Below are 24,489 nucleotides of genomic sequence, written 5' to 3'. Positions count from 1 at the left end.
GTCAAATAGAAATAGAAAGGTCAAAGTATGAAATGGAGAGGTCACTTCTTCAGAATAAGGCAAAGACATTTTGATAAAACAATGTGGAAAAACTAACAGCCTCGCTTCATGTTACATCTATACAACAACTTGAGAACTGTAGCTTCTAAAGGTATGATTCTTTACTGATTCCTAAAAAGAGTATCCTAGAAAGGAGAGTTTGTTTTTCTATATCATGGTAGATTGAATTTGATGGGACAATTTGAAGGGGATTCAAACATTTATTATGTGATTAATTTATTCATTCAGAGGGTGAGAACACCATTTCCTGTTCTGTCTAAGGTACAATAGGAAACTATCTAATTAAGTTAGTAGCTTGGATCCACCACTTGCTTTAGAAAATTGTTATCAATCCAATTTTAATGGGATAGTTTTATTGAGTCATGATTCGTCTTCCCTTTAGCCATTAATAAAAGAAAGAAATAGATAAGATGCTAGAAATGCTAACTAAAATTCACCTATTATGCCCATTCCATTCCCTCTTGATATTAGTAACCTCCTAAGTATTCTTAGACAGAAAAGATAAAAAATTTATTACAGCGTCCTACTAATTTTTTCTGATCTTTGGTTGATTGAGAATGGGATATTTATTAGAGAATGTATGACCCATTTTTTACTTGTATTCTCAGCCTCTAATTTGGAACCCCAACTGAGTTTGTCATGGGGATTCCAAAGGCCCCCAGGATCATCTGTTAATCACATGAAAATTTCCTATCCTTTTAGGATGTTCATTTGTCTTCATTAACATCCTCCTTCATTTTATCTCCCATATACATCCTTGCTAACGTCATCTATTATATTTTTTTAAAATGTGGAATCAGTAAAGTTCAGAGACTAAAGATACTAAAAGATTGGAAACTAATGATTTAAGATCTCTTTGGAAAATTTTATTTGCAATATAAAGGGTTTAAAATATTTATGCCCCTTGCCCCAGTGAATGGTTTTAACACATCACTCTTAAATACTTTGGGTTTCAGTTTCCTCATCTGTAAAATGAAAAAAAAAATGAGGAGGCAGGTAATAGTCAGCTAGTCAACTAGCAATTATTAAGTGTTTATGATATGCAAAAAAAGCTCTTGGCATTGAGGTATTTACAGTCTAATAAGGGAGACAACACGAAAATGACTAGGTACATATAAGACATACATGTATATATATATACATATATATGTGCATGGTTGTGTAACTAGAGATAGATATATGAAGAGAAAGAGAGAGAAAGGACAGAGAAAGAGAAAGAGAGAGAGAGGGAGAGGGAGAAGGAGAGAGAGAGAGAGAGAGAGAGAGAGAGAGAGAGAGAGAGAGAGAGAGAGGGAGAGGGAGAGGGAGAGGGAGAGAGAGAGAAAGAGATTAGAGGCAATTTGAGAGAAGGTATTACTAATTCATCAGGGGATGGGAGAGAAGCCTCAGAAAGGACTATTGAGATTTCAACCAAATCTTGAAGGAAGCCAGGGAAACTAAGAGGTAGAAATGATAGGGTAGAACCTTCCAGGTGTTGGGTATTGCCAATGAAAAGGCACAGAACTGCAAGCAGGTCAGTGCTCAGGATCACTGAATTCACGGAAAGAAGTAAAGTACAAAAAGACTTGAGTGATAGGAAGGGATCAGGTTATGAAAAACTTTAGATGCCAAACAGAGTTTATATTTGATCACAGAGGATCAAAAAGAAGTCAGTGGAGTTTAGTAACAATGAAGGAGGGGAATGGGGCTTAAGAGCAGGGTAGGAGGGAAGAATGTGACATGGTCAGATCTATGGTGTAGAAAAATCACTTTGGCAGCTGAGTAGAGGATGGATTGGATTAGGTGGAAACTTGAGGCAGTAAGACCAGACAGAAGACCATTGCAATATCATAAGGGAGAGGGAATGAGAACCTGAACTCAGGTAGTGACCATATTAGAGAGTGTGTGCACATATATAGTGTGTATATGTGCACACACATATGTGTACAGTATGTGTACATGCATGTGCATATATGAACACATGCATCACATCATTTGTTGTAGAAAGGTCAAAAAAGATTGAGATTGAGAAAACGTTATTTCTTGGTTAATTGATTATTGGTGATTTTGAAGAGGACAGTTTCATTTGAATGATAAGGTCAGAAGCCAGACTGTAAAGGGTTTGAAAGAGAGGAAGAGGAGAGGAAGTCAAGGCACCCAGCATAGACCCACCAGGACTTGAGTCATAAAGGAGAAAAGAGATTGAGGATGAATTACTGAGGATGGTAGTGATCAAGTGAGGGTTTTTTTTAAGAATGTGGGGAAATAAAGGTATGTTTGTAGGACGCAGGGGAGCAGCCAGTAGACCAAGAGAGAATAAAGGCAACAGAGAGAAAGGGAGTGGGGAGAATACTGGGGGGAAATAAGCTAGAAAAGTAGGAGGGGATGACATCAAGAATGAACATAGTAGAGTTGTCATTGGCAAAGAAAAGGGTCACCTCTTCACTGGTGCCTGAAGTTAAAGAACAGATAATGGAAAAATATTTTTGAATTAGATAAAGCATTTATTAGGAGCTTATGATATGCCAAGCACTGAATGATGCAAGACAAAGAGAAGGGGAGAAGGGTGACCTCTCATCTAATGGCTTCAGTTGATTTCACAATTTCCTCCAGTTCCCATTCAGCAACAGAGAAATAGAATCAAAGGAGGTGGAGAATGGGAGTAAACCAGGTTTGGACACTAACCAGATATGACTGGTGGTAGGGCAAAGGGGCAAAGTATTCCAGTGGAGAGGAGAGTAAAAAGTTGAAGTGTTTCATCAATGGGTCCAAAGAGTAAAGGGAAGAAAGTAGAGCAAGTGCAGGGGTAATGGCTTTTCTCTACACCTAGCTGAAATCTGTTTCTCCTTCCACCTCTACTCAATAATCCTATGCCTATGCCTTGGGGCAAAGAAGGACAAATATAGTCCATCTCTTGTATTGGGTGTAGTCTTTCCAATACTTGGAGATGGTTCTCACCTACCTCCTCATTTCCTCCAATTTCCCAATCCCTCTTAAATCTAGGGCCTTCCCTCTGTTGATTGTTTCCAACTGATCCTTTTTTAGTCTGTTAGTACATTACTGTTAGCACGGTGTCTCTGTGTTAGATTGGGAGCCCTTTGAGGGCAGAAACTGTCTTTTTGCCTTTGTATCCCTAGCAATTAGCATAGTGCCTGGCACCTAGTAAGAAATAAATGTTAATTAACTGACTGATAACAAGTATGATTGACATTTAAAACCAGACAAATCTTCAGAAAACCTCTGTTGGTATGCCATTTGAATACACAATTAAACCTTTTTTGGGGAAAATGGGTGGGATCTGCAGGGATTAGACAATTTTACAGCTATACTTCAAGAATCTGGGATTGTATCCATATGGGTCCTCATCCATTAATGCAGGGTGTCTCATATACACTGTAGCTGCTTAATCTTATTAATATCATATCTTATTGATATGGATCATAATACCTCTACAGAACATTAGCTGGCTCTCCAGCGTTTTGATAGCCACAAAATTCATCACCACATGGCCAAACTGGTGACGTTGAACACATCGCCACCCCTCCGGGCCTGAGTTTCTTTGTCTGAAACATCAGGAGGTCAGACTAGAACCCCTTAGCTTTGGAACAATGATCCTGTCATATGCCTCTCAGAGCTCTGCTAGACTGGTCCTCATATTGTAGGCCTTCACTTGACAAATATTCTAATTCTTTCCATCTTGGTAGAACACACCAGAGCTTCCAGCCTGTTGCCAAAAACCTGGAGAATCCAGCAACAACTCCACACCAGACTTAACTATCAAGGTTTGTCTGTTAACTAAGCACTCTAAGGAGGAATAAAATCTACTGACACAGACCAGAGATATAGAAGGAGTTTAAGTTGTAGAATTCTCAGGGAAACAAATGAGGAATTTGCTTTGTGCTGTGACGGGAGTTAGACATTGCCAGGAATGGTTTTGGGAAGAAGATGCAAGTTTATGGCACTCACCTCAGTTTTCTAAGCCTTGGTTCATCCCATAATCCCTGAAACCCAGTCAGATGAACGCAGTAAATATTTGTGGCACAGAAAAGTCAGGAAACAGAGAATCTTAAATGTCGTAATAAGTGTCACTATCAGAAATCTGATCAAATTAAAGTGGAATTCACTGCTTACCCTTCCTGTTCCTCATCTGATAATGAAGACAGAGGGAAAAAAAGAACCTTATTAGAATTTGATCAGCAGAACTGAAAGTAGTCAGACTCAGTTAAATGAATCAGGATTCCATCACATTTTCTATGTTCTCTTAACCAGTGATGCCTGTCTCCTGCTCTTGATGGTTAAAGGTTTTATACATTTAGTTACAAACCATAATCATTTCCCAACACAGTCTCCCACCTTGACCAAGGAACCCTTCCTTGTAAGAAAGAGAAACAGCAGTTAAACATAATGAGATGCCACAACAATCAGGTGACAGCTAGGTGATGTCCTTCACACAATGTCAGTCAGTTCCTTCCTTTGTACAGCAAGGAGAGAAATGTGTTTCATTATCTGCTTTGGGGGAGCAAGTTTGATCATTATAATAGATCTGAGTTTGGCTGAGGACTTTCAGTGTTGTTGTCATTCTATATTCATGTTATCTGCCCAGGGAAACCTGGTTCTGCTTTCTTTACTTTATATCAGTTCATACAAGTATTCCCAGACTTTTCTGAGGCAGCCAGGTGGTACGGTGGATAGAGCACTGGCCCTGGAATCAGGAAGACCTAAGTTCAAATCCAGCCTTAGATATTTAATAACTGTGTAATACTGGGCAAATCACTTAACCTCTCTTTGTCTCATTTTCCCCAACTGTAAAATGCGGCTAATAAGAGAACCTGCCTTTCAGGGTTGTTGTGAGGCTCAAAAGGGATATGTGTGGGAAAAAAGTGTTTAGCACACAGTAGGTGTTATATAAATGCCTATTCCTTTCCCCTCTCCTTCTTCCTTCTCCTTAGGGCACAATAGTGTTTCATCACATTGCTGCAGTACAATTTGTTCCCTAATTAATGTATACAGTTTTTATCTAGTCTTAACATCACAAAAAGTCCTGGTAAGGATATTTTGATATATATGAAAACTTTCCTCTGTTTTTCATCTCCTTGATCTATGCCCATTAATGAAATACCTGAGTATGAACAATTAGTGACTTCTCAAATAATTCCAAATCATTCTCCAGAATGGTTAACCCAATGCATGGCTCTACTAATAGTGCAGTGATGTTACATATAATGTCATACTTGGTCTTGCCACTGGACTCCAATGACTCTGGAGGAGAGAGTGAGGCTGAAGATTTTGCACAGATCTGCCTCACTCGAATTCACTTCATGTGCAAGTCAAGAATCACACTCACGATGTCATTGGCTCTCTTTGTGAACAAAGGATGGACAGTGTCAAATGTGGCTGCTATGCTCCCACAGATTATCCACTATTGTTTCTGTCTTCATCAGATCGATGGATGTGAGGTGAACTCTCGGTGCTGCTGTGAGTTGCCTAAGTAACTTGAGGCATTCTTTCAAATGGCACTGATTGTTTATCACCTATCTCATTGGGTTATTGTGAATATCAAATGAGGTAATAGTTGTAGTAGGCATTACATAAATGCTTATTCTTTTTCCTTCCCTTCCCCCGCATTCTTTTATAAACTATATTTCACGTCTTTTGAACTCTTATCTCCCTTGTATCATCTTCCTGTAACAAATACTTTTCCTGCATTTTCTTCAACATGTAAGATTATGTATTAATTATCTTTGTAGGTCCCTCATTTTATAATGCTTTCTTTGCAAGAAGCAGGTATCTAGTAAATGTTTGTTGAATGGATAAATGCTGATAATGAAGTTGTGTTTCTTTTTTAAGACCCTGAGACAAGGTGACTTTTCCCCCAGCATACAATGCACATGAGACCACTGCATGCATTAGTGCCTTTCTACAAATTTTTCTATCTTGTGGTTTCTCTCATCTCCTCTCAGAGCATAAGTCAGTTTTGTCCTCTTCCTCCATTCCAAAGTCACCAAGGTTTATTCTTAGCAAGGCCATATGTTCTAACAACACTAATCATCGTTAGAAAAAAAAAAAAAAGAATAAACCTGCTCAGAGGGATGCTCATTCCCTTCCTATTTTCCAGTCTCTTCAGTTCAACCAGGTGAATTTCAACCAAGGTAACCTGAGTTAAACTCCACCTAGGCAGCAGCACAGCTGGCAGGAGGTCTTAGAGGAGCCAAGCAGTCAGTGTGGGATTATCTGTACCGTTTTTAAAAATAGTTTCAACCACAGACAAAAGAACCCTTAGCTCAGCAAACAGGGCTGAATAGGAGGCAGATTTAAAATTAAGGATTTGTAGGGAAAGAAGATGGTGGTTCCAGCTGCTGCACATTATGGGGAAAGATTAATCGTCTGGCCAGACAAATCAGTCTATTAGTGTGAGGCCAATAGTGGGAATCCATGAAAACATCCTTCTGGGGTTGCATTGCCAAGTCTGGAAGACTCATCTCCTTCTGGAAATGAATGGCTTGAGCAGGCATGGGTGGCCTGGTCTAGTCACTGGGAGAAGAGTATTTGTAGTTCTTGTTGTACTCTGACCAGGCTAGAAGAGGATTCTACACAGAAAAAAGGAGTCTTTTATATTAGAGAAAGGGCAGTAGAGATTAGAGCAACTAGGTGGCACAATGGATACAGCACTGGGCCTGAAGTCAATAAGATTCACTTTCCCGAGTTCAAATCTGGCCCCAGACACTTACTCGCTGTGTGACCCTAGGCAAGTTACTTCATCCTGTTTGCCTCAGTTTCCTCATCTGTAAAATGAGCTGGAGAAGGAAATGGCAAACCACTCCAGTATCTTTGCCAAGAAAACTCCAAATGGGGTCATGAAGAGTCAGATACAACTGAAAAAAGGACTGAAGAACAAAGTGAGTATATATGTATTATGTTTGTATACACACAGCTATAATCTCTGTTTCTATAGGGAGAGAGAGTGAGCTGCTACGCATTAAGTACCTGTGTCATGTTCCTGACATGGAGCCTGAGAAGAGAATAAGCATTTATTAAGCACCTAATACAAACATTATCTCATTGGAGTGTCACAACAACCCTGGGAGGTAGGTGCTATCATTATCATCTCCATTAAAATGGCAACAATAAGATTAGCTACTTCCTAGGATTCTTATGAGAGTCGAAAAGGAGACAACATTTATAAAAAGCGCTTAGCACAACGTCTGGCACACAGTAGGTATTGTATAAATGCTTATTCCTTTCCCTTAACCCTAACTTCTCTATTTCCATTCAGGACACCACTGGCCTTCCGGTTACCCAAGTTTTCAACCCCAGAAATATTCTCCATTCTCCTTCACCCTGAATATATCAAATATGTCTTGTCCATTCCATGTCCTCCATGTTTTTCACATCTATTTGCTTTTCTCCTCTACTACAACCACCCCTCTAGCTTACACCCTCATCACCTCTTGCCTGGGCTATTGTAATGACTTCCTGATTGGTCTCCCTGCCTCTAGTCTCTTCCCTTTCCAATCCATCTTCCACACATTTGCCAATTTTATATCCCTAAAGTATAAGTCTGCTTCTGTTTGGCATTTAAAACCCCTCATAGCCCAGTTCCAAACTATCTTTCTTATTTCATATTCCCCACACATATTCTATGTCCAGCTAAACTAGATGACTTGAAGTTTTCTGTATGTATAACATTCTATCTCTTGCCTCCAGGCTTTTGTCCAGTATACCTGATGGCTGGAATATCCTTCCTCTTCACCTCCACTTCTTGGAAACCTTAGCTACCTTTAAGCCTCAACTCGTGTCACCTCTTGCTCACGGCCCTCCCTCTGTCCCCAGTTATGTTCTATTGATTTTGTTTTAGCATTGGTATTTGTGTGTGTGTTCGTCCTTCGTAGCCAAAGAAGACCATGCCATCACAGAAATAATGACATGACTTGCACTTGACTTTGTTTTGAGTGAAGAAGGGCTTTGCAGGTCACCAGCCTCACTTCTCCAGAGCCATCTGAATCCAGTGACCAGATATTCAACAGGATGACTGGAGATGACTCAGGATGAGGCAATTGGGGTTAAGTGACTTGCCCAAGGTCACACACCTAGTGAGTGTTAAGTGTCTGAGGTGAGATTTGAACTCAGGTTCTCCTGACTCCTGCACTGGGGCTCTATCCACTGAACCATCTGGCTGCGTTTGTATTTACTTACCTAAAGGGAGGGAGTTCCTAAGGAACTTTATCATGGCACAGGATGGTCCCAGGGAGTTGATGTTAGCAAGGGCAATCACCCTCATGGCTGACTCATATGTCCCACTTCCTAGGCCCTAGAGGTGAACCAACCCTTGTTCTGAATAATTAAAGCCAGGTTTTGCTCATTTCAAATTAAAGACCCATTTTTAACTCCCATTATACATTTTTGTATTGTGCTCCACTCATACCTCTTTGAGATATTAAAATGTAAATTATGCAAGAGAAGTTAATTGATGAGAATTCCTCACTAAGGGTGAAAGAGTTTTAGGTCCTAATTATAACACACCATCAGGAACCACAAAAGGGTAGGCTTAAGTTGCAGCTTTAGTGTAATATGTCAGAAAATGTTTTTCCTTTTCACATTATGTGTAATAAAATTTCAGTGTATGAAAAGGAAACACAGACAGTTTCCTATTTCCTTGGTTCAGTCCTAGTATATATCTGTATCACTAGATAGATATAGATATATCTATAACTATATATGTATATACATATACTTTAACAACTATATATATGTGTATATTATGTTACATATTATACATAATTTTATATATTTTATATGTTTTATCTGTATACATATATTTATATATATAAATGTTATATCTTTATATATTTTATGTTATATACTCTGTGTATATATCATGTATATTAGATCTGACTATACACACATATACACACATAAAATATACACACACATTTTAAAGAAGGAAGTTTAGGTTATGGTGACTGTTACATTCTACAAGTCACACTGCCTCTGGCTGCCATTTCCTTTCTGCTTTGGACTCTGTCATGTTCCTTGGCATAACACACTTCAACTTATGCCTATCATCACATCTGGTAACTCTAGACTGACACAATTCAACCATAAAAGAAAGACAGTATGTGCATCTGACTAGGAGCGAGAAAAATGTTCCTTCTTGGTTACTGACACCCCTTCTCTTTGCTATCCTGAAGGACAGGAGCCCTGGCTCCTTTCAATTCCTCTTTCTAAACTCCAGAAGTGGGTAAAGGCGGCCATGGTAAGCAGAAAAGTCTCTTGGGTTCTAGGAAGTTGGCTCAGAGTATCACACCCCTAGCCTCTACCAGACATATTCTAATGGTGGAATCTACCAGAGGACCACAGATCTTGAGCTGGGACTTCAGAGATTATCTAGTTTATCTTCTTCATTTTATAGAAGATACTGAGACCCAGCATGCTAAGACGGTTCTTGCAAGAATACATCTGCTGAAAGCATGAGATCATCACAATCTACTCCCAAAATGGTGCTCATTGTGCCCACAATTGCATGTCAATTCAAATATATACACACATACAACGCCCTGAGGTACACAAACATGATGTGTCTGCCTTCTACAGGAATCAGGGCATCAATAAGAAAGCATCCTCATAGCGAAGAGTAAACACTCCCGGTCTTATAACCACCACCACAAGTTGATACCAGTCTTCTCCCTCTCTCTTCTCACTGTAGTACATCAATAGAATCATAGACATCTGGTTATCGTAGCTACTGCATGACCTGGATCATTTAAATTGGCTTCACACAGCCTCCATGTGGACAAAACAACCAGTGCACTCTGTGTTGCCTCCCTTGAGGTGCTAAGACATAGTGCTGGTTGAAATTATCTACATCACCTCCTTCTGGAAGCATTCCAGGGTATGGGGTGAAGAGGGTCACTCTTATGTAAAGTAGAATAACACAAGTTACCCATGCTAATTCTATTGCTGAAATATATCTTCTGCATTAGGGACCAGAGTGAATTTCACCATTAGCATTCAATCCTTTAGGTTATGCATCATTCTCCCCAAAGAGACTCTTAAAAAAATTCAAATATTCCTGGAAGAGCTAACATTCTTCACTACTCCAGTCTCTGTTACCTCATGGGATACTGGAATATTGGAGTTATATTGCCCCTTCCAGGATTAATTTGGTACATTGGGGTGAATTAATTTGTCACCTCTCTAGTAAGGTATAAAAGCATGGGAAGTGGTGGGTGGGCAGAGAAAGGAGGAGAACTGAATTTCAGAAGAAAAATAAAAATACAAAGAAGAAGAAATGGAGAGTAATAAAGACACACTTTGACTCCTTCATGATTTGACCTTGGGCTGACTCTGACTACAGGATTTTAGATGCAGATCCACTGAAGATTAAAATTCTTTCATATAAAAGCTTAATATCTCCTTTCCTCTGCACTCTCAATCCCCCTAATATTATAGGAGTGCAAAAGGACAATATAGTGGATGGTCACATCAAAATGCCCATTCAGTTAAACCACTACCCTCTTTAGAGTGAGTAGCCATGTCTCATAGAAAAGCCAGAGGCTGGAATAAGAGAAGCCTTCAGGTCAAGGTCAATAGTGAATTGGCACAGAGGAGGGCATCTTTCTGCTTCTGCCCATGTTCTCCCTTGCCAAAGCCTGAAAAAAATCCACCTCTCCCTTTATCTGGATACTTGTATAGCTCCTAACTCATTCACTAATCAAAGAAAATAAATCCTTTCCCAAAGTGGTTCCACCCTGATATTCATCCCAGAAGAGTGAGCAACTTTAGAGAAGTCATTTAAAGGTTCAGTTACTCTCAACATAATTGGCCAAACCATTCTGATCTTGAGATAGTTTTTCTAAATTTCTTTGTTAAGTGCTTGGGACAATTCAAAGTTGCATTGAGTCTCAGGCATAAAGACAGGGCTAAAAATATTCCCCCTAGGAATCCCACCATGGTTCCAGGACAAGAACAGATAGGGTGATTTTTTTTTTTTTTTAGTAGAGCAGCGGGGAAAAAATCCCTCAACTGTCACAGAGAAAATTATTAAGTGTATTCTTTGTCTTGTTCCTGTATTCTCTCTCCATCTCCTGCCTTTATAGTCTGCCTTTTGTCTCTGGCTCTAGGTCCAATCTTTATCAGTAAATAATCCTCTAAAACAATACAGGCTCATTTCTCCACCAAAAACAAACCAGATATCAACAAATTGAGTGTCTCAATTTACTGTTACCTAAATGTAATCAAAGAAAAAACTGAAGTCGTCCCTAACCTATTAGATTTCTTTCGTTTCCTTCTCTTCTCCTTCTGTCTCCCTTTCTGCTTTCTAAATCAACCAAAAAACCCAAAAAAACAAAACCCAAACCCCAACAAAGATCTTAATCGCCTTTAATGCCACATCCCTTCTGATTCTTTTTCTTCTTCCTCCTGGACCTCCTTCCTCCATGCAAATAATGGTGACCAGGTGGGAAGACCTACCTTGCCCAGGCCTGGAGTGTCTTTCACTTTGTTGACCGCCCTTAATAAGCAAGGTGGAGCAGGAGGAGGGGAAGCCTGAAGGATCCCACTGAAGTTTGTAGAGAAGAGAGGTGATTCCGATGCCGATGATGTGGAAGGTCGATTCTTCTTCTTTTTGGAAGACAGATTCAACTTCTGAGCAGCTCTGGAAGGGGAAAATGGAGAGATGGAACATAAAAAGAAAATGACTAGGAAACTATTACCTGGTTCTTTCCCTTCAAGGCCTCCTTAGTCTTGATACAAAAACTTTCATATTTCTTTACCCTCCACCCCCCTGACCAATTTTCTCTGCAGGAGGCATCCCTTATACGGCATAGCTCACTTAATAAGTTACACCATTGCTTATGCAGTAAGAAAAAAAGTCATTAAACAAATGGACTGGTCAGTAGTTGCCACTCACAAAGAATTGTTTGTTATCCATAAGGAATGAAGGAAGCTGGCCATTTTGGGGGTTGAAACAGCTCCCTATTATGTTAATTATTCAATAAATTCTCTGGTGAATAAACTGAAAGTGTGAGCAGCTATTTTTAAGTCCTAACACCTTGTAAAACACAAACCAGGTCTGAAGAAGGGTCCGTGGAGGGACCAATCAAGGTTACAGCATGTGTGCGGTTATGAAGGAGAAACACAAGCCACAGTTCAAGGGCTGAAGATGGAGAAACAAAACGTTTTTAAGGAATATCACTCCCTGTGACAGCCACCCTCCCTCCAAACAGAATACAAATGGCCAACAACCTTCTTTCAGGAACAGGGTGCCAAAATAGCCCATGCTGTACACACAGAAAATAGTCCCTTTGTGCAACAAGGCAAGTAAACTGTGCCCCACAACCCCAATCAGATACAAGTGGAAGCAGCAGAGATTGGAGCCAGTAAACATGGAGAGCAGGATAGGTAAACAGAGAGGAAGAGAGGTCTTTAGCAACAATATTTGGTGTGCATTTTCACTACTCCCCTCCAAACACTTCTAACAGCCGCCTGACATTTATCAATTCTGTGATTTTGCTGCCATGCCCTCAAAGGGAGACAAAATATGAAATGCATAGAAGTGTGAAACCAAGTGGTTTAAAATAAGTTTTTTTAAGAATACACAAGCCCTACAGGGGTGGTCTCTTTCATCAGGAGGTCTTTCAGGGAAAGAAATTTGCCAATAAGAAATGAGAAAACAGGGGGTGGTTTTGCAAGCAACAGACAGAAATGGCATCTCACAACTCAGAATCTGCCATCTTCCAGTGCGTTCTTATGGACAGTTTCCAGTTTTACTGAGGTTTTCATGTAGAACCTTTGTCCCATGAATACCAATACAGTACTCTCAAACCTCATTAAATGGACTACTATTTATGAAAATTAGGTGATAATAACCATAATAGTTAGCATTTATACAGCGCTTTAAGGTTTGCCAAATCACTTTACAAATATCATCTCACTTGATCCTCACAACAACCCTGGAAAGTAGGTGCTATTATTATTCCCATTTTACAAATGAGGAAACTGAGACACAGAGGGGTTAAGTAATTTGCCCAGAATCATACACAGCTAGTGAATATCTGAAGCAAAATTTAACTCAAGTTCTTCCTAACTTCAGGTCTAGCACTCTATCCACTGGGCTACTTAGCTGCCTCATTGACCACCACTGACTTTGCTGTCAAGATCAAATGCTCTAACTCTAATCCACCATTTGTCATCAATTCAATGGCAGGACAAAAGCCAAGGAATACAACCTGATGGAGAGTTGGACAGAAGAACTCAGCATTGTTTATAGTTTGGCTGCTGGCTCTTTGGTTGACTCAGTGATATTAATTTCCTCACTAATTTTTCTCAAATGTAAAACTGGGAGACCTGTTTCAAGAGAGAAGAGTTGATGTATACTCTATTAAGACATCATTAAAGTATCATGGGTTATTGAATTAGAGCTGATCTCAGAGACTGCTGTGTCAAATCCCTTCATTTTATAAATAAGGAACCTGAGATACAAAGGAGTTTAGTGATTTATCCAAAGTCACACAGGTAGTATCCATATATAATTCAAATATAATATAACATTATCAAATTGTTGTTTTCAGTCATGTCCAACTCTTCATGACCCCATTTGGCATTTTCTTGGCAAAGTTACAGGAGTGGTTTGCTATTTCCTTCTCCAATTCATTTTACAGATAAGAAAACTGAGACAAACAGGGTTAAATGACTTGCCCTAGGGTGATACAACTAGTAAATCCCTAAGGCTGGACTTGAACTCAGGTCTTCCTGACTCCAGGCACTATCTACTGCACCACCTAGCTGCCGTACACATATACACAGATGTATACATTATTATTATCATATATTATATAATACATGATTATATATTACATGATATACAGTATGGTATATGATATACTATTGTGCTACATTATAAACCTTCACATAAAATTATTATTACATACTATTATATATTTATGTTGCCTTAAAAATGAAAACTGCATCTGTTCTTCTACATGACAGAAACTCCACTGAAGTGAACTGGAGATAGGTTTCTAAATTATATCTTTCTAGCAGGTAGGAAAAGGAAATCTCCTGTCATTTGTGTAATTTCTTTCCACATTTCCTGATATTTTCCAACTAAAGAGAACGGAGGGAGGAAAGGAGATGGGCGGAAATTAGTATACGTATTATCCAACTCTTAGACTACTGCTCATCTCAGGAACTGTCATTAATCGCTACTGGAGAGTGAGTCACACTTCTTTCCTCCTCTCACAGCTACTTATACCAGGAAGCTTTTTTAAGTGTGTGAGTCCATTTATGTTTTTAAGAGTCAGTGACAAAAGGGAAAGACACAACCTGCCAGTATTCCTTTCTTTTTCCTTTCTCTTTGCTTGTTTCAAGTTTGGAACTTCAATACTTTCATTCTGGAGGGAGAAAGACCAAGTGGTTGTGACAGACTGCTCTCAGCCCTATTCTCCAAACTCAGAATAGCAGGGGAGAGAGACAGGAAGGGGGTTGCGGGATGAGAGGCAGTTAGAGGTGTGAGTACTGATTAATTTTTCTCCTCTTGCCAGTGCCAATAAGGTACCATATTAAAAGAGGAATTCAATTTCCTCCTCATTACTATAGGGGGCAGAGTTGGGACCAGAGGATGAAAACCAGAGCACAGCAGAATTTGGCTCAATACAAGAATTGCCTAACAATTAGTTATCTGAAAATAAAATGGGCTTTTTCATGATGCAGTAAGTTCTCCATTATGAGAGGTATATAAGCAAAGGTTGGATAACCACTCATCAGGAATGCTACAGAAGGAATCTGTACATCAAATAATGGGTTGGATTTAAGGTCCCTTCCAATTCTAAGATACTATAATTCTATTCAACTGCATAATTACAACTTCAATTTAATCCTCTGTCCCCACAAAAATGCTCCACATAGGGGAGTTGAGTAGTTGCTATTTCAAAGGGGGTGGGGGAATGATATATGGAGGAGAGGGGAAAGATTTTTCACGGAAAATATTTTTTCATTATTTTCTCCTCAAAGTATGCATATATGAAAGAAACAATGAATCTATTAAGAAATATCATGGTAACATCTGATTGTAATTTTAATTTCAATATAATCACTTTCCAAATCTCCATGAAACACCATGCAAATGGTTGGAATATTTAGGAGCCTCAAAATACATGAATCAGCTATGTCAAGAATTGTTTGATCTGGAAATGTAAAAGAGCCTCAGTCACAAAGGGACCTCCAAAAATTAGACATTTTGGGTAGAGAAACAGTATGGGTAATTAGTATTACAGGGGTTATTTCAAAATGAACTGGGTTGACACGAACAACAAATGAATAAAACAGCCTTCCAGTTATTCTATAACTTTTTAAATAGTCAAACCCAAAGGTTTTAAGAAAAAATCCATTAACATAAAATGGTCTCACTAACCCAAGGATTAGCAAACATTTCCTAAAGTTATTCATCCTAGGCCACAGATTTATAAATAGCCTTTAGACCCATTCAATCCTCTGCCTTTTATTTCAAGAAAAATAGTATATCTTGCAATATGGAATGATTTTTTTCCCCTATAGACAGTACTTCTAGATAGCTGCTAATAATATCTATCATAACAGAAGTTTTCTATCACTTAATTTCTTGAGTCAATTGGACAGAGCAATGCCATTCATATGGAATATGGAACTTTCTTTAGGCAGATTCATGAGGAGGCAGAATGGTGCCATAGAAAGCGGTAGATTTGGAGGCAAAAGACTTGAGTTCAAATCCTCCCTCTAATATTTGCTACCTATGAGACCAAAGATAAATCACCTCACTCCCACGGGCCTTGGTTTCCTCATTTGTAGAAGGAGATAATCAACTTAGATCACCTCTAAGGTTCTAGGTCTGGTGATCCTATGATCTTAAGGGTCAGAGCTAAGCAGTAGGCTGAAATCGAATAAATTTAGGAAGTACTAATAGCAAACTGGATCTGAGGCTCGAATTAACCTATCAAGTAAAGGATTTAAATGGATTTTAATTGGATAATCTGATCTGTGATGTCCTTGATGTGAGACTTTTCCCCAATGGTACAAATCAAAACCTTTCTGTGCCTTCTAATCTTGGAAGCTCTTTTTTTTTTAATTGACTTCCATAAATTAGTAACAAGACTGGTGACCTTTCTCTATCTCTCTGAAAGGGCAGTTAGATCGCACAGTGGATAGGCTGCCGATGCTGGAATCAGGAGGACCTGAGTTCAGATTCAGTCTCAGACACATGACACTTACTAGCTGTGTGACCCTGTGCAAACTGTTTAACCTTAATTGCTTTGAGGGGAAAAAAACTACTCTCTGGCTACTCCCAGAGTACCAAAAGAGTCATCATATGTTATTTCTTGTTCTCACCAACAGATAGTTCTAGCATCCTCATTGTCTTTTTGCCATCACATTTGTCTCTGACAATACTAACTTGGTAAACATGAAAAATGTTACCCTCTTTAAAAGAAGAAACTGAGACTGAGACTAACTGAATGGCTTGGTTAAAGTCAAACAACTATGAAGTATTTGAAGTGGGATCTGAATCCAGGTATCTCCCAATCCCAACTCCAATGCTCCTTCCACTTTGCTACTCAAATAATTCCAAAAAATTCTCATTAAGAAGAAGGCAAAGGAAAAAGGAGAGGTTCAGCCCTTCCACATATGAATGATCCTTGCTCCTGAACACTATGAATGCCTAATGACATCCTGGAAATATATTTCTAGTGTCTAATGATGATACAAAATGTATCATTTTTCCATGAGCATAAAAAGCTTTGTGATAATTATGGGGTCATTCAAGGCCATTTCAATTTGACCCACACAATGGATTCATGAAATACCAATTGAAAAGCTGCATCTGAAAAGGGTTGGCTGAGCCCCCAAAACATGCTGCACCTGCTATATATGAAGGGCACTGATCCAGAATACAGCGGGGATGGCAAATTTCCAGCATCAGGATGGTACACACAGGTTGCAAGCTAACTGTGCAAACTCCAAGTGATGTAGTGGGCTACAATTGTTTATAGGCCACTACAAAAGACTCCAATACTCTCAGGATTAAGAAATCTCTGATAATATACAATGACATGACCCATCATAGCAGTTCTGAGGGAAATCCACTGGGTCCACGACACTGGAATTGAAGATTACAAAACTGCTGATATAACAGTCTGGTGTGGCAAGAAATTAGAGAAAGCTCAAGCTGCTGAAAAGAGCTAAGGGGGTCACATGGAAAAATGCTCATTATACTTCATTTTGAAGTTTTGTTGTTATTCAGTCATTTCAATTGCGTCCAATTGTTCGCAACCCCTTTTAGGGTTTTCCTGGCAAAGATACTAGAATGGTTTGCCATTTCCTTCTCCAGCTCATTTTACAGATGATGAAACTGAGGTAAACAGGGCTAAGTGACTTGCCCAGGATCACACAGCTAGAAATGTCTGAGGTCAGATTTGAATTCAGTCTTCTTGATTCCAGTTGAGGCACTCTGTCCACTGCACCACCTAACTTAACTTTGCAGTTAAGTTCTAACCTTTAAAAAATGTTTAGACATGGCAATAAAACATTTGTGAGTCTCTCTGGAAATTTTTTCAGAGTATTTTTTGGTGGCTTTCCACTTTCTGCCAGTGATGTCATAGCCATGTCTCTGATTGCTATAAAGCATATGGACTCTCATGAGGTTTTCCCTACTTATTTTTATATAAATTTACTATTTCATTAGACCAAAGAGACAATTCAGGAAATGGCTTTCAAAAAATAATGTTTGGTGTAGGTGGGATAAAATACAGTGGATTTATCCTCAAACTACACTAATTTAAAATAATTAATTTACACTAATTTGGAATTCTATTGTTTTGACTTAAAAAACCATTAATAATATTAATCTGTAATAATACTGGTTTAATATTCTATCACACAAGATTGATAACTATCAGGTGGAAATTTATACAGCTATACATGCGTATATATTAATGTATGTATTTATGTATGTAAATATATGGGAGAAAGAGACAGAGACAGAAAGGAGGGGAAAAAAGGGGAAGGAAGAAAAACCCTATCTGTATTCTTCTAGAAAAATTTTGAAATTCACATAAGTTTGCAAAAATTAGGTCACATTAACCATTGGGATCTTGATTTGGTAGCAAATCAAGTAACAGGTGGAACTACTTTATTACTGATCAATAACCATGGTCAAGGAGGATGATATCACTTTCTCTGATCAATGTAATATGTATTTGAACTTTATGAAAAGAAATTTTTTAAGATTATTGAGAAATATAGGCATATTTAAAAGACTTGATTGAAAATATTTATGGTCCTAGACTTCAAGACTTCCCTCATTTTTCAGAAGTCCTTTAGTCCCTGTTGATATCAGATCAATAATCAAGTTTCGTTAAGTTGGAACCACTGGGTATTTGTAGCCCCTAATACTGATGACCAGAAATGAAAATTTTTTGATCTGAGTCCGTGATATCATCAAATGATTTAAAATCAGAGACTGATATGGTTTAATGGAAATTATGCCAGATATATTCTCATCTGCTTTTCCACTGTACCCTAAGGACCACTCCTTCTGAAATCTTCTATATGTGTTGTGTTATTGCTTAGTTGTTTCAGTTGTATCCAACTCTTCGTGACCCCATTTCAGGTTTTCTTGAAAAATATACTGGAGTGGTTTGCCATTTCCTTGTCAGGCTCATTTTACAGATGAGGAAACTGAGGCAACCAGGGTGAAGTGACTTGCCCAGAGTCACACAGCTTAGCAAATGTCTGAGGCCATATTTGAACTGAGGTCTCCCTGACTCCAGGCCCAGCCCTCTATCCACTGTGCTGCGTAGCTATCTCTAATATGTACTATATTAGAATATCAGTTATTTGAGGACAGGAACTGTCTTGTTTTTTTATTTGCATCCTCATGTTTATCACAGTGTTTTTGCACATAGTAAGCACACATAGCTATAGCTATATCTCTCTATGTATTGTCTATATACATATGTTTTTTACATAATGTTCATATACATATATACATTCATGAATTGGTATTCTTACGTGTTAGGCTGTCTGTGGTTCTTCATCTCTCTTGCTACAAGAACAGTTCACTTCCTTTTTAAAGAACATATTTCCTGGATGATATCCCTTATGGCATTTCTTATAAATAACCAAATATTTTCCTAAAAATGCTTGAGGCCAGAGTAAAAGTGCACTCTTAAAGGCTCTCCTTTAATAAGGAGTCTCCTATGTTTCTGTTAAGTTTACAAAAGATTCCTTAGGAAATGCAATCAGAGATAATTGTTCAATGACCCTCTGATTATACAATTATACCTCATTAAGCAAAACATAAAATAGGGAGGCATATGGTCACCAAAGGTGCTTACCGTGGTCATTGAACATGCTCTGTATGGCATCCAAATAAAAAGAGAACCTCCCTAGAAATTCTAAAATGAAATATACTCCAGTACCTCTCATCCACAGCAGAATACCATGTATAATTACAATGTAATGGCTTCAAAATCTTTGGTTGTTCTCAACTGTACTCTCTGCTGTATGACCTGGAAAGGCCCTTCATGACCTTCCACTATCTTGCCCAACTTTATTTATCATCACTCTGCAACATTCTCCCTTTAGTCAGAACAACCTGTTAGCCAATCAGTCAGTCAATAACCATTTATAAGTGCCTACTATGTGCTACAATCTGTGCTAATTGCTGGGGATGCAAAGAAAGGTAAAAGACAGTCCCTACCCTCAAGGAACCCACAGTTTACTCTTCACTGTCCTGTGAACATGATGTGTTCATTCCCACCCCACCCATTGTCCTAACCTAGAATACCTTCCTTATATACTGTCCAAATCCTACCCACCCTTCAAGGCTAAGCTCAAGAACCACCTTCATGGTGACTCCTTTTATGGCCCGTCATGGATGGCCCCTTTCTTCTGGGTTTCCGTAGCATTTACTTGTCCATTCCACAAAATTTAGCACTTTATATTCTGCCCTGCACTCCAATGATACCATGCTCCAATGCATCATCATGGAATGAAATGACCTTGGTTTCTTGACGTCTGTATCAGCAAGCTCTAACAAGCCCTATCAAGCTGGAATTTTTGCACGTGATCCCAGGACCTATTGGGTCATTGGCCCAAAGACTGGGTTAGACCAGGTCATAGAAGCTTAGCAGAAGGATAGCTATCTCTCAGCAGATGGATTGGGGGGATGGAGGTTGGGAGGGTAGAGAGAAGGAGGCACAATAAGTCATGAAGATTTGCTACTAAGAAGTGGAGATAATCTGACCTATATTAGTGAAGCGAGCATCCACCCCCCAAAAATCATGAACCCATAAGGCATGAAAGATAGTATCCTGTTTTTATTACATCATTGCTGCTTCTAGGCTTGTCTTTAAGACTAGACTAGAAGCTTCTACAGGGCAGGGACCATGTCTGAGGCTTCTTTTGTGACCCTCAGAGTGACTAGTACCATAGTACTCTCAATATGGCAGGCAATTAATACTGCAGTGATTCTTATAAATGCCACCAAATTTCTACATATAAAATTTCAAGATTAAATAGACTCAAGGACTTGTGCTATATGTTACACAGCTACTTAATGACTGAGTCAACCCAAAGCAGTTATTTTATTTTATTTGAGTCAAATAAAATCAGATGATTATCATTAGTCTAATAGCAGAGAGAAAACAGTGACATATTTGTGTAAGTAACTTAAATCAAATCAAATATGAGCATTTACCAATTACTGACCTGGTTGCTTAGCAACATGCTTCCATATCACAGAGGAAAAATATCTCAGCTGAGTGAGTTAGGTCATGCCTAGGATTGGATATTAAAGGCAAACTGTATTAAAAAAAAAAAAAGGCTACACCCTACCTCTATTTGGGAGTCCTTGCATGAACCAATGTGTACATGTGTGTCTATGTGGATATGCCAATCTCCACCCCTCAAAGGCCTCACCCAGAACATACACAATAAGGAACCTAGGAGCTATATTTAAAATGAATTTCAGTTTTTTGGGAAAGTCCTTCAATCAATCAACAAATATTTATTAAGCTACAACTATGGGCAAGGCACTGTGTACTCAAAAGACTATGAACATCCAAAAAAAAATCCCAGCTTGACATTAACATGGTCCAAGACATGCATGCAATGGATCATAGCACCACTGTGTCAAATCCCTTCATTTTACAAAATGTGGAAACTGAGTCACGTAATCTAGTTTGATCCTCAGTACAGGTACTATTATTCCCATTTCACAGATGAAGAAATAGAGGACACTGATTTCAGTTGATCCTCACAACCATCCTGTGACATAAGCAGGGCATATATTCATATTTTACAAATGAAGGGCTCAAAGAAATTATAACTACTAGACAGTAGAAGTGAAAATTGAACCATAATCTGTATACTCTGGGGTTCTTCTCATCATACCATAAAAGCTCCCGACAAAAATCCTTGAAGAAATCACCTATGAAAGAGTCTGTTTCTACAGCATACTCACAATACCAGAAGTTATGGTCCACTTAAAGCTCTTGGCATAAATACACAAGTGAAGGTCATGCATCAGCCACGCACTGTACAAACCCTATCCCACCCAGCCAAAGAGCTTCCTTCAGAGCTGTGAACTTTCCCTGAATCCTGCTTATTTGGCAGCACTCCACTCACTGATGCTTGGATAGACAAAGGGAAAAAACTCACCAATTCTGTGTGTCCAAAGATCACACTGTTGGTGCTGTCATTCACATGTATCCTATTTCGTGACTGAAAAGATGGAAAGTTATATCCTTGTAGAATTTGAAAGCCAAAAATGACCTCGGGAGTGATCTCATCCGAGTTCCCTGCATTATTTCCGATGAAGGAATTTATACCAACAGGGATAAAATGATTTGTCCAGAGTCACACAAGTAGAACACAGAAGGCTGACTCCCAGGTCACAGGGACTTGCTCCTTGTTCTACTATGCCTGGGTTATGAACAGATTAAGATCTTGTGATTGAGTGACATGAAGAATTAGTGAGAAGTGAATGCATACATCAGACATCTGTTTAGCCTCCATTTCAAAGGCCATGGGAAGGTAAAACCTTCCGTCTTGCCTAAAGTGATTAGCACACTAATATGGAAGTATTTTTGTGTTCTTATAACAACAGGGAGTAGATATTTTCCATTTGCTATTGGCCCTTGTTCTTGATGTTCAGTCATTTCAAGCATGTCTAATTCTTCATGACCCCATCTGGAGTTTTCTGGAGAAAGAAACTGGGGTGCTTTGTCATTTTCTCCTCCAGCTCTTTTTACAGATGAGGAAAACTGAGGCAAACAGGGTGAGGTGACTTGCCGAGGGTCCCATAGCCAGTAAGTGTCTGAGGCCAGATTTGAATGCAGGAAGATGAGTCTTCCTGACTCCAGGAGAGGCATTCTGTCCATTGGGCCACCTGACTGATCCCTAATGGCCCTATGGAAGGCTAAAGACCAGAAGATGATGGCTCTTACAGGCATTCTAGTCTAACCTTTTCCTTTTACAGGAGAGAAAACAAGCTCACAGGGGTGGAATTCCAACACAGATTCTTTGACACAAAACTCTGCATTCTTTCTACCTTGACCCTATATTCTTTACATAAGTAATGAAGCCTTTGAAACTAAAAACTCAAGAAAAGTTCAGTGGTGGGACCTTGTTTTTCCCTCCTGGTAGTAATTCTGAGTCTTGGTTTAGGTTACAACGTCTCAAGACCATCGTTGGCTGATGCTGCTTACAGTCTGTGAGTGAGCTACTTCAGTCTCAGAGGCTAATTGGGAATCATTGCTCCAAGGGGGCTCTCTCCCTCCCTCCCCCATTTCTTAGAGATGCTTGCCGTACCAGGCTAATGCTGTGATGTCTCGGGGCACAGATAGACTGCATCATTATTTGCCCTGTTTAGGTCTGTTTTATGATGTTTTCTCTACTTCAGGTCGTTATACAAGCAGCCACTAGATATCCTATTATCATCCTCTGCAAAGTCCCAGAGAATGAATAAGCCTCGCTCCAACGTTGACAGAATGCATGATTCACTGAAGATGATCCTGTCTTGTCCTTTAATGTAGGGTAAGGCAGGCAAGGGCAGCTAAGCAGCAAAGTGGATAGGGCACTGGGTTTGGAATTGGAAAGACTCCTCTTCATGAGTTTGAATCTGGCCTCAGACACTTAATAGCTGTGTGATCCTGGGCAAGTCACTGAACTCTGTTGTAATCTGTAAAATGAGCTGGAAAAGGAAAATGGCAAACCCCTCCAGTATCTCTGCCAAGAAAACCCCAAATGGGGTTATGAGGAGTCAGCCACAACTGAACCACAACAATAACAAGGGTAGGTGATGAAAATAGTCTTCTTTCACTAATGACTACTTGGAACTGTGCTTTGTACTATCCTAGATTTTTAATTGGAAGGGACCTTAGAGGCAAAATTCAATTCCTTCATTTTTACAGAAGAGGAAACTGAGTCAGAGATATTTTTTAAGTGATATGTCCAGAGTTACACAGCTAGTAAGTATCTGAGGCTGGATTTTAACTTATATCTTTCTGATTTCAGGCCCAGTACTCTATACAGACACATGTTCGTAGATTTACAATATTATGCATATATAGGTCTTCAGTTTTGGAAGGTAGAAGGATGTCCAGGCCTGTGGAGATCAATGGTCCAGATTAACCTTGTGATTTTAGCGAGGAAATTCTTTCCACCAACTGATCAATTAACAAGTATTTTAGTACCTACTATGGACCAGGCACTGTGCTTGGCACTGAAGATCCAAAATGAAACAAATCAAACAAATCCATGTGTATGTACAGGAGAAACACAAAGAAAATAAATATAAAGTTGTTAAATACAAGGGAAGGCATTGGTACTTGAGGGGATCATCACTAATGCAGTGGAACATCTTATACAAATTATAATTTATAATCTGAAGGAGGGGCTAGCTGTCTATCTCCTCTGTGACTCTATCCCGCTCTCATGACAAATAGCTGGATGGATAGGTTATAGGCATTACATATTTAATTTACATAAATAGATCTACACATTTACATTCACATACTGTTTTCTATTTATGTATCTATATTTGTATTTATAAATTTTAAACTGTACATATGTACACACACATACTTAAGACAGATTCATACCAGAAAAGAAGAGAGACTATGCCAGCTAAATCTCATTTCATGTGCAATAGAACAGAGATGACTTTTTAATTCTTTTTGGAATAACAAATACTCATACATGAGTTTCCTTGAGCTCAAATCCCACCTCCTTCATGAGGTCTTTTTGACCCATACCAGCTGCCAGTGCCTCCCAAATTCCTTCAAATTATCTCACATATATTTTACATATGTGTTCCCTGGTAGAATATAATCTCTCTGAGAGAAGAGATGAATTCATTTCACCTATCATCATTACTGGAACATTGTTGAGTCATTTTTCAGTTGTTTCCAACTTTTC

The 24,489-nt window shown here is 38.9% G+C and overlaps 1 protein-coding gene across 4 annotated transcripts in view; it reads right to left on the bottom strand.

The window, feature by feature from the left end:
- Positions 1-24,489, bottom strand: part of KIF26B (kinesin family member 26B) — a 604,324-nt gene that overhangs the window by 169,017 nt on the left and 410,818 nt on the right. For all 4 annotated transcript variants that reach the window (XM_072647639.1, XM_072647640.1, XM_072647641.1 and 1 more), the window contains one exon: positions 11,509-11,692. In XM_072647639.1, the coding sequence (XP_072503740.1) occupies positions 11,509-11,692 (184 nt within the window). The remainder of the gene's footprint in view (positions 1-11,508; positions 11,693-24,489) is intronic.

The sequence above is a fragment of the Notamacropus eugenii genome, chromosome 2 (assembly GCF_028372415.1).
Source record: "Notamacropus eugenii isolate mMacEug1 chromosome 2, mMacEug1.pri_v2, whole genome shotgun sequence".
Classification (NCBI taxonomy): domain Eukaryota; kingdom Metazoa; phylum Chordata; class Mammalia; order Diprotodontia; family Macropodidae; genus Notamacropus; species Notamacropus eugenii.
Note: the sequence above shows the minus strand (reverse complement) of the source record. Positions and strands in the feature narration are given on the sequence as shown.